Source organism: Gigantopelta aegis, chromosome 10 (assembly GCF_016097555.1).
Source record: "Gigantopelta aegis isolate Gae_Host chromosome 10, Gae_host_genome, whole genome shotgun sequence".
In the NCBI taxonomy this organism is placed as follows: Eukaryota; Metazoa; Mollusca; class Gastropoda; order Neomphalida; family Peltospiridae; genus Gigantopelta; species Gigantopelta aegis.
In genome coordinates, this window is record NC_054708.1 from 56,755,175 (window position 1) to 56,770,046 (window position 14,872).

The 14,872-nt window shown below is 35.5% G+C and overlaps 1 protein-coding gene across 10 annotated transcripts in view; it reads right to left on the bottom strand.

Moving 5' to 3' along the window:
* Positions 1-14,358, bottom strand: part of LOC121383949 (prominin-1-A-like) — a 58,611-nt gene extending 44,253 nt beyond the window's left edge. For 9 of the 10 annotated variants that reach the window (XR_005959314.1, XR_005959312.1, XR_005959313.1 and 6 more), the window contains exons 1-3: positions 14,306-14,358; positions 8,316-8,595; positions 4,168-4,223 (exon numbers count right to left, since the gene is read on the bottom strand). Coding sequence is in view for 6 of the 10 variants with exons in the window: in XM_041514062.1 (XP_041369996.1) it covers positions 4,168-4,223; positions 8,316-8,559 (300 nt within the window). In the remaining 4 variants the exon portion in view is untranslated. Of the gene's footprint in view, positions 1-1,960; positions 2,146-4,167; positions 4,224-8,315; positions 8,596-14,305 lie in introns of those variants that run through there. The other variant, XM_041514063.1, reaches the window with a different exon arrangement.
* Positions 14,359-14,872: the final 514 nt, after the last annotated feature.

The following is a 14,872-nucleotide window of genomic DNA, read 5'->3' on the forward strand; positions in this document are numbered from 1 at the left end:
GTGGGTACAAGAGTAGTAAATATACATACATGTAATTGATTTAATCTGGGATATTATAAAGAGAAGATAGAGGATAAGAAAGAGGAGAAAGAGGTAGAAGACGAGATAAGATTATACTTGAGGTGTATGTTTATTTTTATTTTTTTCCGCTATCTCCAAACAAGCCATAGACAAGAAAAAACTTAAGCTAACATCATATATTTCATTTAATCGTTATCATTAAATAAATTAGCCCATGGAGCCCATTGTTTATTAAACATTTCGTATTTGCAATTTTTATATAAAATAAATCTTTCTATTTCAAACGTTTGCTTCAACAGATTTTTAACAAATTTGATTTCTAAATTCTTTTTTTTGTATTTTAGTTCCATAAACATAATATTGTATGTTAATAATTAACCAGTTAAGGAAGTTAAATTTTTCGTTATTAATAATACCAAAGATAACATTATCTATATTGAAATTAATTATAATGCCAGTCGGAGTCAATATCCAGTTTTGAACTGCAACCCATAAGTTATGAACTTTATTGCATTCGAAAAATAGATAGGTATGGTTTCTGGATGGTTGTTACAAAAGCTACACATGTTTGACTCAACATAGTGAATAATATATAAGAAAGTGTTTGTAGCTAAGATTCGGTGAACTAGTCTATATTGAATGAATGAATGAATGAATGAATGTTTAACGACACCCCAGCACGAAAAATACATCGGCTATTGGGTGTCAAACTATGGTGATGATCAACATCAATACAAAAATTCAAGGTTTAAACAAAAACAGTGTAAAGAACTGTGCCAAAAATACAAATACAAATATCACAGAATTTTACGGACACCGAATTTTACTCTAAACTTCAATTTGTGCTGTATTGGCCATTCTCAAAGAGAATGTTACACCCCTGCACCACGGTGAGGTTACAGCACGCGCAGTGGTAGTCTATATTGAAACCATATTAATGTTGAATCCTGAGTGCTCTTAAAAGGAAGTAAATAATATTCTGCCCATTCACTTGATGAAAAGATAAAACCTTGATTGGTGTATTTAGCTTGCGATTTTGGAGTTATGAATTTAGAGTTTAATAAGTTGTACATATCCTTACATCCTCTTTGTCTTTTTAATAAAAGATTAAGTTTAAATGGAAGAATTGGGTTATTAACCATTTTAAATCTGTTATCTTTCAAATCATCTAAACTATATATGTACGTTTTTACTGCATTTGTTAACGAAGCATAGCTAATGAAATTGGTGGATATATTGTATTTTTTTTTATGAACTGATCATATTTTAAAATATCACCTTTTTCGTCAATAAGGTCGTTTATAAAAACAATTCCTTTTTCAAAATAGTTTTTATATAGAAATGGCTTACGATCAATGAGTATTCTATCATTCAGCCAAATATTAATACATAAAATATCATCTACGGTTTGAGAATTAAGTTCTTTCTGTTTTTAGCCAGCTAAGTAGGGTATCTCTCCAAAATCTATTTGCAATATTTTTAATTTTTCTTGTTAAATAATAGTCTCCGTACTTTAATATCTCATTTGTTGTTATACCAGTAACCGAATTAAATAGGTTTACCCATTGTGAATTACTTATAAATAATCTCCGTAGCCAGGAGCATTGTAAGGCAGTCATAAAATTGTTTAAGTTTATCATTTTAAGACCTCCAGCTTTATAGTCTTGAGTTATTAAATCACGTTTTTAATTTTTCAGGCTTATTCTGCCATATAAATTTTAAAAATAACGTATTTAAGTTTTTTAAGATCGTTTGTCCAGGATTAGGTAATGATATTAAAAGATGTTATTTTAGGTATTATTAAAATTTAAGAACAACTATTTTTCCTAAGACTGTTAGTTTTCTAATAGACCACAGTTTCATGGAGTTTTGCATTTCTTTTATTTTAGTTTCATAATTAACTGCAGTAATATTTTCCAATCTACTGAAAAAGTAATACCAAGTAAATTGAGTTGTGTTGCGCCCAGTCCAATTTCCATCTTGTATGGTGGTAAACATCTTTAGAAAACATTTTGCTCCCAATCCATACAGCTTTTGATTTTGAATCATTTATTTTTAGGCCTGAAATCTGTTCATAATAGTCTAATTCCGTTAGTGTACTGCGAAGGGACTCGGTAGATCCATCTAGAATAAAACATGTGTCGTCAGCATATTGCGATATTAAATATTCTTCACCTTCTATATTTATGCCTTTAATAGTTGTTTTATTTCTAATAATAACTGCAAGAATTTCAGCACATATAATAAAAAATGTATGGCGATAGTGGGTCGCCTTGTCTGCATCCCCGTTGTAAAATGATAGGTTGAGACACAAATCTATTTTGTATTACTCTTGACATAGAATTATTATAAAATGTTTTGATGCAATCTTTTATTGATGATTTAAATTGAAAATATCAAGTGCTTTGTCTATAAATGAGAATGATAATGAATCAAATGCTTTTTCGAAGTCTATAATAAGAAGTAGTAATCCAGGAATATTATTCAGTTCGGTACATTGCATAATATCATATCATATATTAATCTTATATTTTCTCCAATATATCTTCCTTTTACAAAATGAGTTTGGTCATTATCTATTATTTTGTCCAAAGTATGCTTTATTCTGTTAGCGATGCACCCTGAAGCCATTTTATAAATGCAATTTAGTAGAGTTATAGGTCTCCAGTTTTTAAGAAATTCCTTTGGTTTATTTACTTTCGGAATACATGTAATTATACCTAATTTTTGTACATTTGACATTTCTTTAATATAATAACTATAGTTGATGGCCCTGGTTATAAAATGTACTAAATCAAACCAAAACATTTTGAAAAAATCAGCTGAGAAACCATCTGAGCCTGGACTTTAATCATTTTTCATGGTTTTAAGATATGACAGTATTTCTGAATAAGTCAATTCGCCTTCTAATCTATTAGCTTCTTCATCAGTTAGTTTATTAAATTTTAAATTATACATTTTTTCAGTTATATCATTATTACTTTGCCCAAGTGGCGCAGAATAAAGTTTTTCATAGAAATTTCTGGTTTCTTTCAAAATTTCTTCCTGTTTTCTAATTTCATTTCCATTATCTAATTGAATTCTTGAAAATAGTTTGCTAGAATAATTCCTAGATTCCATATTACAAAAATATTGTATTGGCTTTTGTTGGCTTCCTCTATCCATTTTGCCCGTGATCTAATGTAGCGGCCATTTGTTTTGTATCTTCAATGTTTTCATTTTGTTCTAGTATTTTAATTTCCTGACGTAGTTTAACTTCTAATTCGTTTCTTGTTTTCTTTTTAAAAGCCGAATACGAAATTGTCTTTCCTCTAATTTGCATATGTAATGTTTCAAGAAATAGTTGGTCATTTATTGTAAATTGAATTTCGTTATCCGCAGTTGATTTTAAGTTTTTAACATTATAAATTGGCACTGCATACTGACATTTTATTTCCCAAATGGTTTCTTTAATTATTTTGACGTATTCCTTACAAGTTAATAACGAATTGTTAAATTTCCATAGTCCCCTACCTTTTTTAATTTGATTAAATTTAATATGTAAAACTACACCAGAATGATCGGAACGATAGCTATTTTCAATTGTTACCTTTTGTCGTGTGTGTCACATATGATCTCATTATAAGGGTGCACAGTTTGGAAGTAATTCTGATAAGGTATCTCCAATGTTTAAGCTAGACCAGTTCTTGCAGAGAGCCGAGTGTGAATATTTAGGGGTGTCTGGTAAGGCCTATGCAGCAGACAATTTGTCTGGCATGGGTCACTTTACACTCATTGGGATGTGCTTGTTCATTTAAACTTGGTTTTACCTCGTACCTCCAATGTTTGAGCCCTGTGGGGGCATCGTGAGGTTGGGGTGGGGGGGGGGGGGGTGCTTTGCAGTGGTTGGCGTGTCTGTCGCATATGACCTCATTGTAAGGTCGGCAGTGTGCACAGTTTGGAAGTGGTTTTGACTGGTACCTACGATGTTTGAGCTAAATCACTTTTAGGGTTCATTTCAGGGTTCCCAGGGTTCACATGCAGCAGTGGGCACTCGGCAGAAATCCATTTGTCTGTATCTCATGCTACTCCCTAACTGTTCCTGTACTCGGATATTTGTACCCCGTTCGTTTGGATCAAGGCACTGGGCTCCCGGTCTATACTTACGTTTTGCAATTCATTGCCGATGCTAAGTTTACCATCAATAATACCTTTAACAGTATCTGAAACAAATAAGAAAGAAATGTTTTATTTAACGAGTCAACACATTTTAACTACTGTTATATAACGTGGGGCATGTGTTTAAGGTCCACGCATATAATTATAGAAGAAACCCATGGGCTTCTCGTTTCGATTAGCAGCAAGGGATCTTTTATATGCTTACCACAACCTCTGTTACACCAGTTGTGGAACACTGGCTTGAACGAGATATAGCCTAATGGGTCCACCGACGGGGATCGATACCAAAACCGACCGCGCATTTGGAAAATAAAATTACATAAAAAAAAAACGTATAATTAATACAGATGTCACAAAAATACTATCTCACAAAAACTAAAATCAAACCGTCTTTGTCAATATTAACAATGTAATATTTAAGCATACACAATTTAAAACTGACTATACAACACAAGATATCATTACACCCAACGGATGCAATATCAAGTAATTGGGCCCGTGCTTATAAAACGTTTAGAGTCCAGAGTCAATCTCTAACGACGTCACACACATACAATGTGTATGGCGTTGTCATGACATTACTGTCTCACTCTATTATATGTATGGTCCATTTAGATTAGGTGAGTTTTACAACAGTTAACTTAGCAGGGTCTAAAGCCTACCGCAGACGAGAGCTGTCAGCTGAGCTAAAAGTTACTTGAGACTTTTTGCTCAGCTGATAGCTCTGAACAATTTCACCGCACACGATGAGCTAAGTGCTGAGCTACTTTGCTTACAACTGTAGCGATGACGTCACTCTAACGCAATGTTCGTGTTTCCATTGGTCAGTTAGTAAATTCAGCTCATCTGATAGCTCACGTAGCCCGCACACGGTGAGATTTTTGCCACGGGTTTATTGGCCAGTGACGTCAAAGTACTGTGCGCGGCGATGTTTAGAATCACGTGATCGGTCCGCCATTAAGTGAGTGAAACTTGCCCAATAATAACATGTGAAGGCATTGTATGTAGTTGCATTCAGGATTTATTACAGTTTTAGTACATTTTGTGAAAGCAAAACCAGTAAGTGGGATAATTCAATGTCACTGTTTATGACGTCAAAACGTATCTAGGGGAAGAAATGTTGTTTTTCTTTCCCTAGGGAAATATCATTTTTCTTTCCGCAGTTCTCTCTGCCCATATGTGTCATTATCATATTTATTATATAGATAGCAATGAATTTTTAGATATACAGAAACCATAAAAGTGATATCCGATGAAAAGACATATGTTCACTGTATTTTAGCTACATTGAAAATATCGAAATCGTATTTATTTTTTGGTAAAAAAAAAGGTTCATGATTAAATTATCTCCTTTTGTGTCGTTTCTTCGTATTTAAGTTTGATGATTACCAATGCATCTCAGGGGCGGCCGTACCACTTTGTGTGTGGGAGGGGGGGGGGGGGGTGTGTGTAAATTTGCTATATCTGTGAAAATGTCCTTACAAGTTTGAAAGACGAGTCTAGCAACCACGAGCCGTACCAGTATTTTTTTTACACTGTGCCGCCCCTGCATCTGATCGTATTTGAAAAAAAGAAGTTATTTAAACAACTACCTATAAAAAAGGGATATGAAGTGCAATTACGATAAAATATCTACAACGAATTGAATATGAAGCTAAATACTGACGTCCTGTCATTGAATGTAAGTTAAAATTTAACGGCGTTCGATTTGTTTTGTTTTTGTGGAGTTGTTGGGGGTTTTTATGGGAGTTTTTTTTGTTTTTTGTTTTTTGTTTTTTAGGATCGCTTTGTCAGGTATGTTTGCACAGCATCATTATTAAATAAATGTTAATTTAATTCAATGGAGGTAATTGTTATTGTTATTCAATCGTCTTTTAAAAAGTCTATGGTCAAGTATATTTTCTGGAAAAGTTCCATTGGAAGAAATATATCATGGCGTTACGTGTTTTCGATAGGACAAACTTACCCCGAGTATTCTGACTGTATAGGGCTAGACGGACATTTGGACAGATATTGAGCCCTTACAGTCAGAAACCAAGCTATGTAATATTCGGGCAATCACTGACCACCAAACGGTAGTCAAAGATTCCCGCTCTAATACCACAACAATCCTATGTTTGACGTCAAATACCTTTACATCGATAATTTTGGAGTTACTTGATTAAAAAAAAAAATCCACATATTAATCATTATTACCCCAGTGGTCACTCATAACAGGGTACATATTTTCAATATTTTCTCAGTGGGAAATGTTCTTCATTGGTCCAACGAATATTACTATTGGATGATTTGACGCTTACAAACCAATGACTTTGTCGGTACTAAATATTACGTCATCACGATTAGGCAAACACACAACATGACGTCATGTAGTTTAAAGAGTTTTAGAGAAAAAATAGCAGAGGTAATAAACAGAATAACAAACTCGGTACCAGTATCAAAGTTACGTCCCTCGTGAAATAATATTCATTTGTCATTCGCTAAAGCTCGTGACAACTTGGAAATTATTTCACTCGCGACATAAATTTGATAATAACTGGTAACTCGTTTATTATCTTCTATATAATACACACACAACAAAAAGAAATCCGACAGCACCCACATTCAGCTAAACTTCGTCACATGATCGCCACTCGGTGATTCCACCTTACACAAAGTTACATAATTTGTTTAACTTGTTGTTCTATTCATGTTATTTGTGTGGGGGTTTTGGGAGGATAATTTTATCAGGTATATTTTCACAACAGTACTATTAAGTAATTATTAATTAAATAAAGACACTTTTTTATTCGTATTTCTTTTTAAAATTCCATGGTCATGTAAAACTTCAACAAAAGTTCAACTGGAAGAAATATATCATGGCGTTACGTGTTTTTAATAGAATCAGGGAAAGACATTAACTAAAAGGCGAAAGGTTACAAAGGTATTGTATATAATAAATAGACCATTTCATGGTGGGGTTGTTTTGTTGTTGTTGTTGTTGTTTTTTGTGGGGGGGGGGGGGTGGGGGGGGGTTCGAATACGATTTTTTATGTCAACGAGTGATGTGTGATAACCATATTTTCAAGATTTGCACCATTGTTTTGGCTTCGTACACAATAAGTAAAACATATCCAACGGTAATTTTATGATATGATATATTGACAAAACGTACTTTTTATTTCTTTCATCTTTTAACATTTAAACTGAATATTTTGTCAATAAAAACATACCGACCTCTAAACAGTGTCGTTTGCTGGTTATAGAATTTTGACAGGAGTCAAGTTTAGCAGACCAGTTTTATTTTAATGTGGCGAAGCATTGTATTAATATAGCTAATTTTGAATTTGAATGACGGCAGTATTCCAATGACGTCACTTTGTATCTCCTTATAATAACCATAAACTGGGTAAATGATATTTCCATTTTAAGAATGCTGGGAAAATTCCAATGCAAAATTGCTATTGAATTTTTGTTGTTTGAACATTACTAATGCACCTGAATGTATTTGAAGAAAATCTTGTGATTAAAAAATTGTACCTTTTACGAAATATGAATTTCAAGTGAAATTACGCTGAGATATGCTATATTCATTGTGTACGATGCCAAAACAAGGGTGCGAAAAGTGACCTGTCGTCGATCTTAGACCCCCAGCCCTCATTTTTCACCCCGTTGACGTCGGAAGTTCAAGGTTATCGCTATTCTTACCAAGAGGGGACAGGACGTAGCCAAGTGGTAAAGCGTACGCTTGATGCCAGGTCGGTCTAGGATCGATCCCCGTCGGTGGGCCAATTGTGCTATCTTTCGTCCCAGCCATGGCACCACGACTGGTATATCAAAGGCCGTGGTATGTATTATCCTATCTGTGGGATGGTGCGTATTAAAGATCCCTTGCTACTAATGTGAAAATGTAGCGGGTTCCTCTCTAAGACTATAATGTGAGAATTACCAAATGTTTGACATCCAATAGCCGATTATTAATAAATCACTATGCTCGTGTGGTGTCGTTAAATAAAATTAAACTTGAACTTTCAAACATTGTAAGTAGGTAAAAGCAGGATGTCCTCACCTCACCATCAAACTAACTGTAACTAGACATTTAGCCCTCATTTTGCACGCCGTTCACGTCAGAAATCCATTGTGATAAAGACTCTTACCTAGAGGGGGTGTCTCTGGCAGTGATGACGCAATAACACTACGAGACAGGTCGTAAAATGTGTCCAGTCCGCCCGAGCTGACAGTTGTCCCCTCCGTCACGTAAGGTTTTCCAGCCGGCAGGTGAGGCCATTTGATAGTTCCGTTCTTGTCGATCGTGGCGTTGTTCTGGCCAGCGACACTGACAGCCGACAGCAGCGACAACAGCAGGAGCAGCTGCACCGTTGTAACCGGCTGGACGCCCATATCCCTGTAGCTCGCAATCGGGCGGTTATCATTAGTCTGGTTGTATAATTTCAAAATGAACATATTGTGGGGGAAAAGTAAAGAAAAATTAATTCTATATTTTTCGGAATCAGTACAGCCCATAGTGTTCCAGAAAAAAAATGCTATGTCTAAAATTAGGGCTTCTTAGATTCACTTGTATTTTTTTTTTTTTTTATGTTCATGAAAATTAGCAAGAAGTTACACAAATAATTACGCTTTACTGGTGTCTATGATGTGATGATGTTATCATGATCAAGATCAAGATGGCTTCCATTTTGCCATTTTGGCTGGAAAAACTAAAATATTGTTAGGTGTTCAGCTCAAATCATTAAAATTAATCAAAAGCAACTGAAACGAATTGTAATGAAGTTTTATTTATTTATATTACAGATACTAATGATTTGGTCTGAATTTGTTAGGTAATTAGATTTATGGTGACATGGGTTCGAATCCTGACGACAATAAACGTTTATGATAATTGTATTCAATCTTTTTATTCATCAATTATAAAGGACTAACACATTTTATTTTATAATAACAAAAATTCGTATAATGTTACAAAAGTGATTATCCTTTACATGTGTCAATGATTTAATGTGATATGATAACACAATCATGACAAAATCCAAGATGGCGGACATTTTGGCGGGGAAAACGACAATATTCTAACAAATTAAAAACATATGAAACTGCCTGAAATGGAATTTTATTTATTTATATTACAGATCCTAACAAGGTGGTCTGCTGTAATTTGCTTTCACATTAATTTCTTTTGATCTTCGTCCACCAATTATAAAGTGTTAACACGTTTTATTTGTTTAGTCATTTGTGTTTTTTCTTTCACAAAGAAAACTGGCAAAAAGTTACAGAGTGGTTACTTTTTACTGAAGTCTATGGGTAAATTTGCAATAACACCATTAAGACCAAATCCAAGATGGCAGCCCTTCGTGGCCAAAAAAACAGAGTGAAATGATCATATTTTTTACTAATTAGTTCACGCCATTCTAATACATCAGAACATTTGAAACTGCTTGAAATGAACTTTTATTTTATCTTCATTACAGATCCTAATAATTTGGTATGAATTTCGGGAGGTAATTACATTAGCATCATTAGATGATTACAGTTGGGGCAGGGGAGGGAGACATTTTATAATAATTTGATTTTAATTTTGGTGCCAATGGATTATCTTCGGAATTTAGGGGAGGGGAACAGTACTCCCTATCCACACTTCAGACGTCTGTTAATTATTTTCAACCTTTTCAAGCAACAATTGTTTTGATAAATCACTCATTGACACGATCCAAACATGTTGGGACTTTGGCTTTTACATCTGAAACTCCAGTGTTTGTCCATGCCCGTTATTGTTAACACGGATATGAAATGACCATATTGCCAAGATGGATCAAATGCACAGTTTAATCCACTGAATAGTTTACATAAATAGTCGGAGACTGTTGAAAATTTTGGTGGGTACAATTGATGGTATTCGCTATTGGTCCAGTATGTTTAACAGTGCAATTAATGTCTGCTACCTGTAAAAGCAAACTATCATCAGAGTAAGCACCTTACAATTTTCGTCCTTTAAGAGCCAACAAATTAAAAATATACTTATTTTTCCTGGAATTCCTTAAGCTTCCTATAATTTATCAATTCTCTTCCAGATTGCGTCTTTGCTCACCAGTTTAGTCAAGTGCTATACCAAAATGATGATGTGTCATACCCACTTCATATTTAAAACAAGATATATTGACTTGTTAATGCAAAGAATTAAATCTACAGAAGCCTCAATTCTGGAGATTGCCACTGAGTGATCTATTAAAATTACTGAACAATTATGTGCATGAAAAGAATGAACATAATTAATATCAAAGTAAATGTACTCTTTAGAGATGTTTTTGATGAGTTAGAATAATTAGAACATGATATTGTCGCTTTTCATGCCAAAATGGCCGCAATCTTGGATCATAATAGTGTTATCATGTCAAATTTAACTATAGACTCCAGTAAAGTGTAATCACTTGTGTAACATTCTACCAGTTTTCATTTTATAAAATGAAATGTATTAGTCCTTAATAATTGGTGAATGAAAAGGTTGAATACAATTATTGTGAACGTTCATTGTTGTCTTCAGGATTGGAACCCATGTCATCATAGATCTAATTACCCACCAAATTCATACCAAATCACTGGTATCTGTAACAGAGATAAATAAAACTGTATTACAATTAGTTTCAGATGCTTTTGATTAGTTAGAATGACAATATTTTTGTTTTACTCGCCAAAATTGAAGTCATCTTGGATTTGATCAAGATAACATGATTACACCAAGTCCTTCCATAGACAACAATAAAGCGTAACTATTTTTGTAACGTCTTGCCAATTTTCATTTACATAAAAAGATTACAAGTGACCAAAACCGTAAATTTGTTATCACTACCCCATATATCGGCGAATCGAAGATAGGTTTTGAAGCCCGTAAGTAAGCACGTGCGTTGTAAACATAATTGGGGTTTTTTGCCTGGCCTTGTAAGTCTACCGGGAAAAGCCGATTTATCGGCCGACTACTCTTTCCCGATTTAATTTTACTGACCTCCGTTACCAATTATTTTTTGCTAGGTACGGTCGTGCTAACTCATAAAAGCCGCACAGAAGGATGCGACAAGTTAACTGGAATATCTGTCTTTTGAAAGGAATAACAATATATACTCGTATTTCAGTATATCGCGGACGCATCCTCCAACCCCTTATTGCCAAAGATCCATATCAAATTTAGATAACGTTCGTAAAGGTTTGTTTGTTTCGGGGTGGGGTTTTTTTTGTTGTTTTTTTTTTTGGGGGGGGGGGTGTTTTGGGGGGAGGGGGGGTGTTGGGGTTTTTGTTGGGGTGTTTTTTGTGGGGTTTTTTTTTTTTTTTTTGGGGGGGGGGGGGGACAGCGACAACCACAGCCCCAGACCCTGCCCGAGCTAGGGGCTGGTTCATTTTATATCGTTTTGTGTCCTATCACATTTAAGTCATTGTGAACCGAACGTTCGGACTCCCACATACTGAATTCAGGCACTTTTTCTATAGCGTTTACGACACGCGGACGCCACCCTTATAAATAGAATCTTAGCCATTGGGGTTTTTGGGGGTTTTTTTTTGTGGGTTTTTTTTTTTTGGGGGGGGGGGGGGGGGGCTAATTTTTATCGTTTTATACGAGCCGAATTCGCCCATACCACTTTTCTACACCACCACTTATAAATAGAATCTTAGCCATTGTTGGTCTAATCACGAGGAATTCGCATCCCCACACCCCACTCCATTTACAATCCTGCGTACGGGCCTGCATCGGTACTTTATTTTCAAGAAGATATTCATATAACTAGACATGTCCAGGTGGTTACTATGTACAATTGTATTTCTGGACATATTACATGTTACACCTTCTTTTGGGAATATTTCCAGAGCATAAGAAAGAAAGAAAGAAAGAAATGTTTTATTTAACGACGCACTCAACACATTTTATTTACGGTTATATGGCGTCAGACATAAGGTTAAGGACCACACTGATAGAGGAAACCCGCTGTCGCCACTTCATGGGCTACACTTTTCGATTAGCAGCAAGGGATCTTTTATATGCACCATCCCACAGACAGGGTAGTACATACGACGGCCTTTGATATACCAGTCGTGGTGCACTGGCTGGAACTAGCCAGAGAATAAGAGGCTCGTTCCTTTCGCGAATGTTAGTGACCGCACTGCAGCATTGTAAAGAAAGAAGATGGAACAACATGAAGACGTTTTGAAGCCTCGTGCCAGCCAGTGCACCACTAATGGTATATCAAAGGCCGTGGTATGTGCTATCCTGTCTGGGGGTTGGTGTATATAAACGATCCTAATAGGAAAAAGTAGCGGGTTTCATCTCTAAGACTATGTGCCAAAATTACCAAATGGCTGACATCCAGTAACCGATTGTAGTAGCAATCCGTGTGAGATATTAACGATGACACCCTGGACAGTTATAGAAATTAACAACAATTGTGAAGGCTATTATCAATACAAATTCTAAGCTTGGTCAAGCAATATGACCAGGGCCCAGGTTTCGAAGTTATATTTCCAGCCAGTGTACCACGACTGGTATATCAAAGGCCGTGGTATGTACTACCCTGTCTATGGGATGGTGCATATAAAAGATCCCTTGTTGCTAATCGAAAAGAGTAGCCCATGAAGTGGCGACAGCAGGTTTCCTCTCTCAATATCTGTGTGGTCCGTAACCATATGTCTGACGTCATATAACCGTAAATACAATGTGTTGAGTGCGTCGTTAAATAAAACATTTCTTTCTTTCTTTCTTTTCTTTCTTTCTTTCTTATGCTCTGGACATATTCCCACAAGAAGGTGTAACATGTAATATGTCCAGAAATACAATTGTACATACTAACCACCTGGTTAAAATATTTCTTTCTTTCTTTCTTTCGAAGTTATATTTGCGCTACTATATCGTAAATCCCTCGCAGGTAGTGATGGGTATAAATACATAAAATGATATTCATTTACGAAAGCGTAACAAGTTTGTCAAAATTTTGCGATATTTTAAAGCAGTTAATGTTTAAAATTGCGTTTGCAAAATCGATAGTCATTTCCATCTCGCCTTCTTTATAAATTTTACTGTCCAAAAAAGTATGTTCTAAATACAAATGGTGTACTTCAGATTGTGATACAATTACTTCTGAAGAACCTGGGCTCATATTTTCGAAGCCATCTTAGCCCTACGAAATCGTAAAACCATCGTAGGGTGTGACGTCACTATAGCACACACCATAGTGACGTCATAGCTTACGATGATTTTACGATTTCGTAGGCTAAGATTGCTTCGAAAATACGGGCCCAGCCAGTGCTATTTTGGGAACACAGCATATGAAATCAGGCGACAAGACACGCTGCGGTCGATTAGTGATCGGACCCCACTTGGATGGGTGGTAGTTACGGTATTGTAACGGAAGCTTTCGCCTACGTTCAGTTTGTCGATGTCAGCGCAACGTTTAGTCCTCTTTTTTTTTTCTCTTTTTTTCTTCTTTTCCTTTTTTTTTTTTTTTTTTGTTGGGGGTTTTTGGTAAATAATATCAGTTTGGTTTGACGTAAGAAGAAAAGTAAGTGTTTTAGAAATAATAGGCACATTTTTTAAAAACTATTTTTGAGTTCAGTTTAGAAAACAATCGCCTCAGAAATAAATAACTTGCAGTAAATTATAGGCTATAATATATAAACAAAAAAGAAGAAAAAAAGGTGTTCTCTGTGGGAACCATAGGTGGGTGGTGTTTACTGCTACTAACGAAGTGTTAAATTTTCCAATGGTACGAAATAATAATAAAATAATAACAATAACATCATTTTCATCTGAACTTAGTAAATTTGTTTTGAAAATTATTTATATCGACGTTCAAATATAACGCGGAATTAATATACTAACAAAAACACCACACAAGATGTTAAGTGACAGCAGATCGAATGCGTTTTTGGAACTGTCACCGTGGCAGTGGTAACAGTTACTCCCGGTTGCCCATGACAGCGTACATCGTCATATATCGTCTATTTATCACAAAAATTAACCGATGGAAAAAAGGCTTATACTTATGTCAGTTCTATTAGAATTCAAGATTGATGAATTTTAACAGGAATATTGCATACATTTGTTCTTTAAAGAAACAACAGTTACTTTAAAATGAAATAAAATATCACTTACAGAGATCTAAAAAGGAATTTTCTGTCCGTAAAGTCACAGCCATGTAGTTTTCAAATTAACATTAAGATGACGTCACGTTATTCTTACGTCATTGAAACAAACATAGTTTGTAACTAAGCACCCGGTCACTCACCCGAGTTGGGTGTGGGGGATGGATTGGACAGAAAAGATGGGGATATACTTTTTTTGTTTGTTGCCCCCTTTGCTTTGGTTCCTCGTGTTGTGCTGTCGGCATGTGCTTTTCTGGAAAAGTTAAAGTTTGTTTTGTTTAACGACACCACTCAGGGGCGTAGCGTGATCTTGACCTAGGAGGGTTCGAATATGAACCAAGTGGACCTTTTTTCTATTTTGTAACGTCGTAGAGACACACTAGTATTATTATTTTAATTGTACATGTACTTGTATTTTTTAACTACTACTCTGTCATAATCATAAGGTCGACCCCCCCCCCCCCCACTGGTGGGGGTTTTCAGTATGCCCCAGGACACCCCCCCCCCCCCCCCACCACCCCCAAGCAACTCGGGCGCTTCGCCTAAACGACCCCCCCCCCCCCCCCCCCCCCCCTTC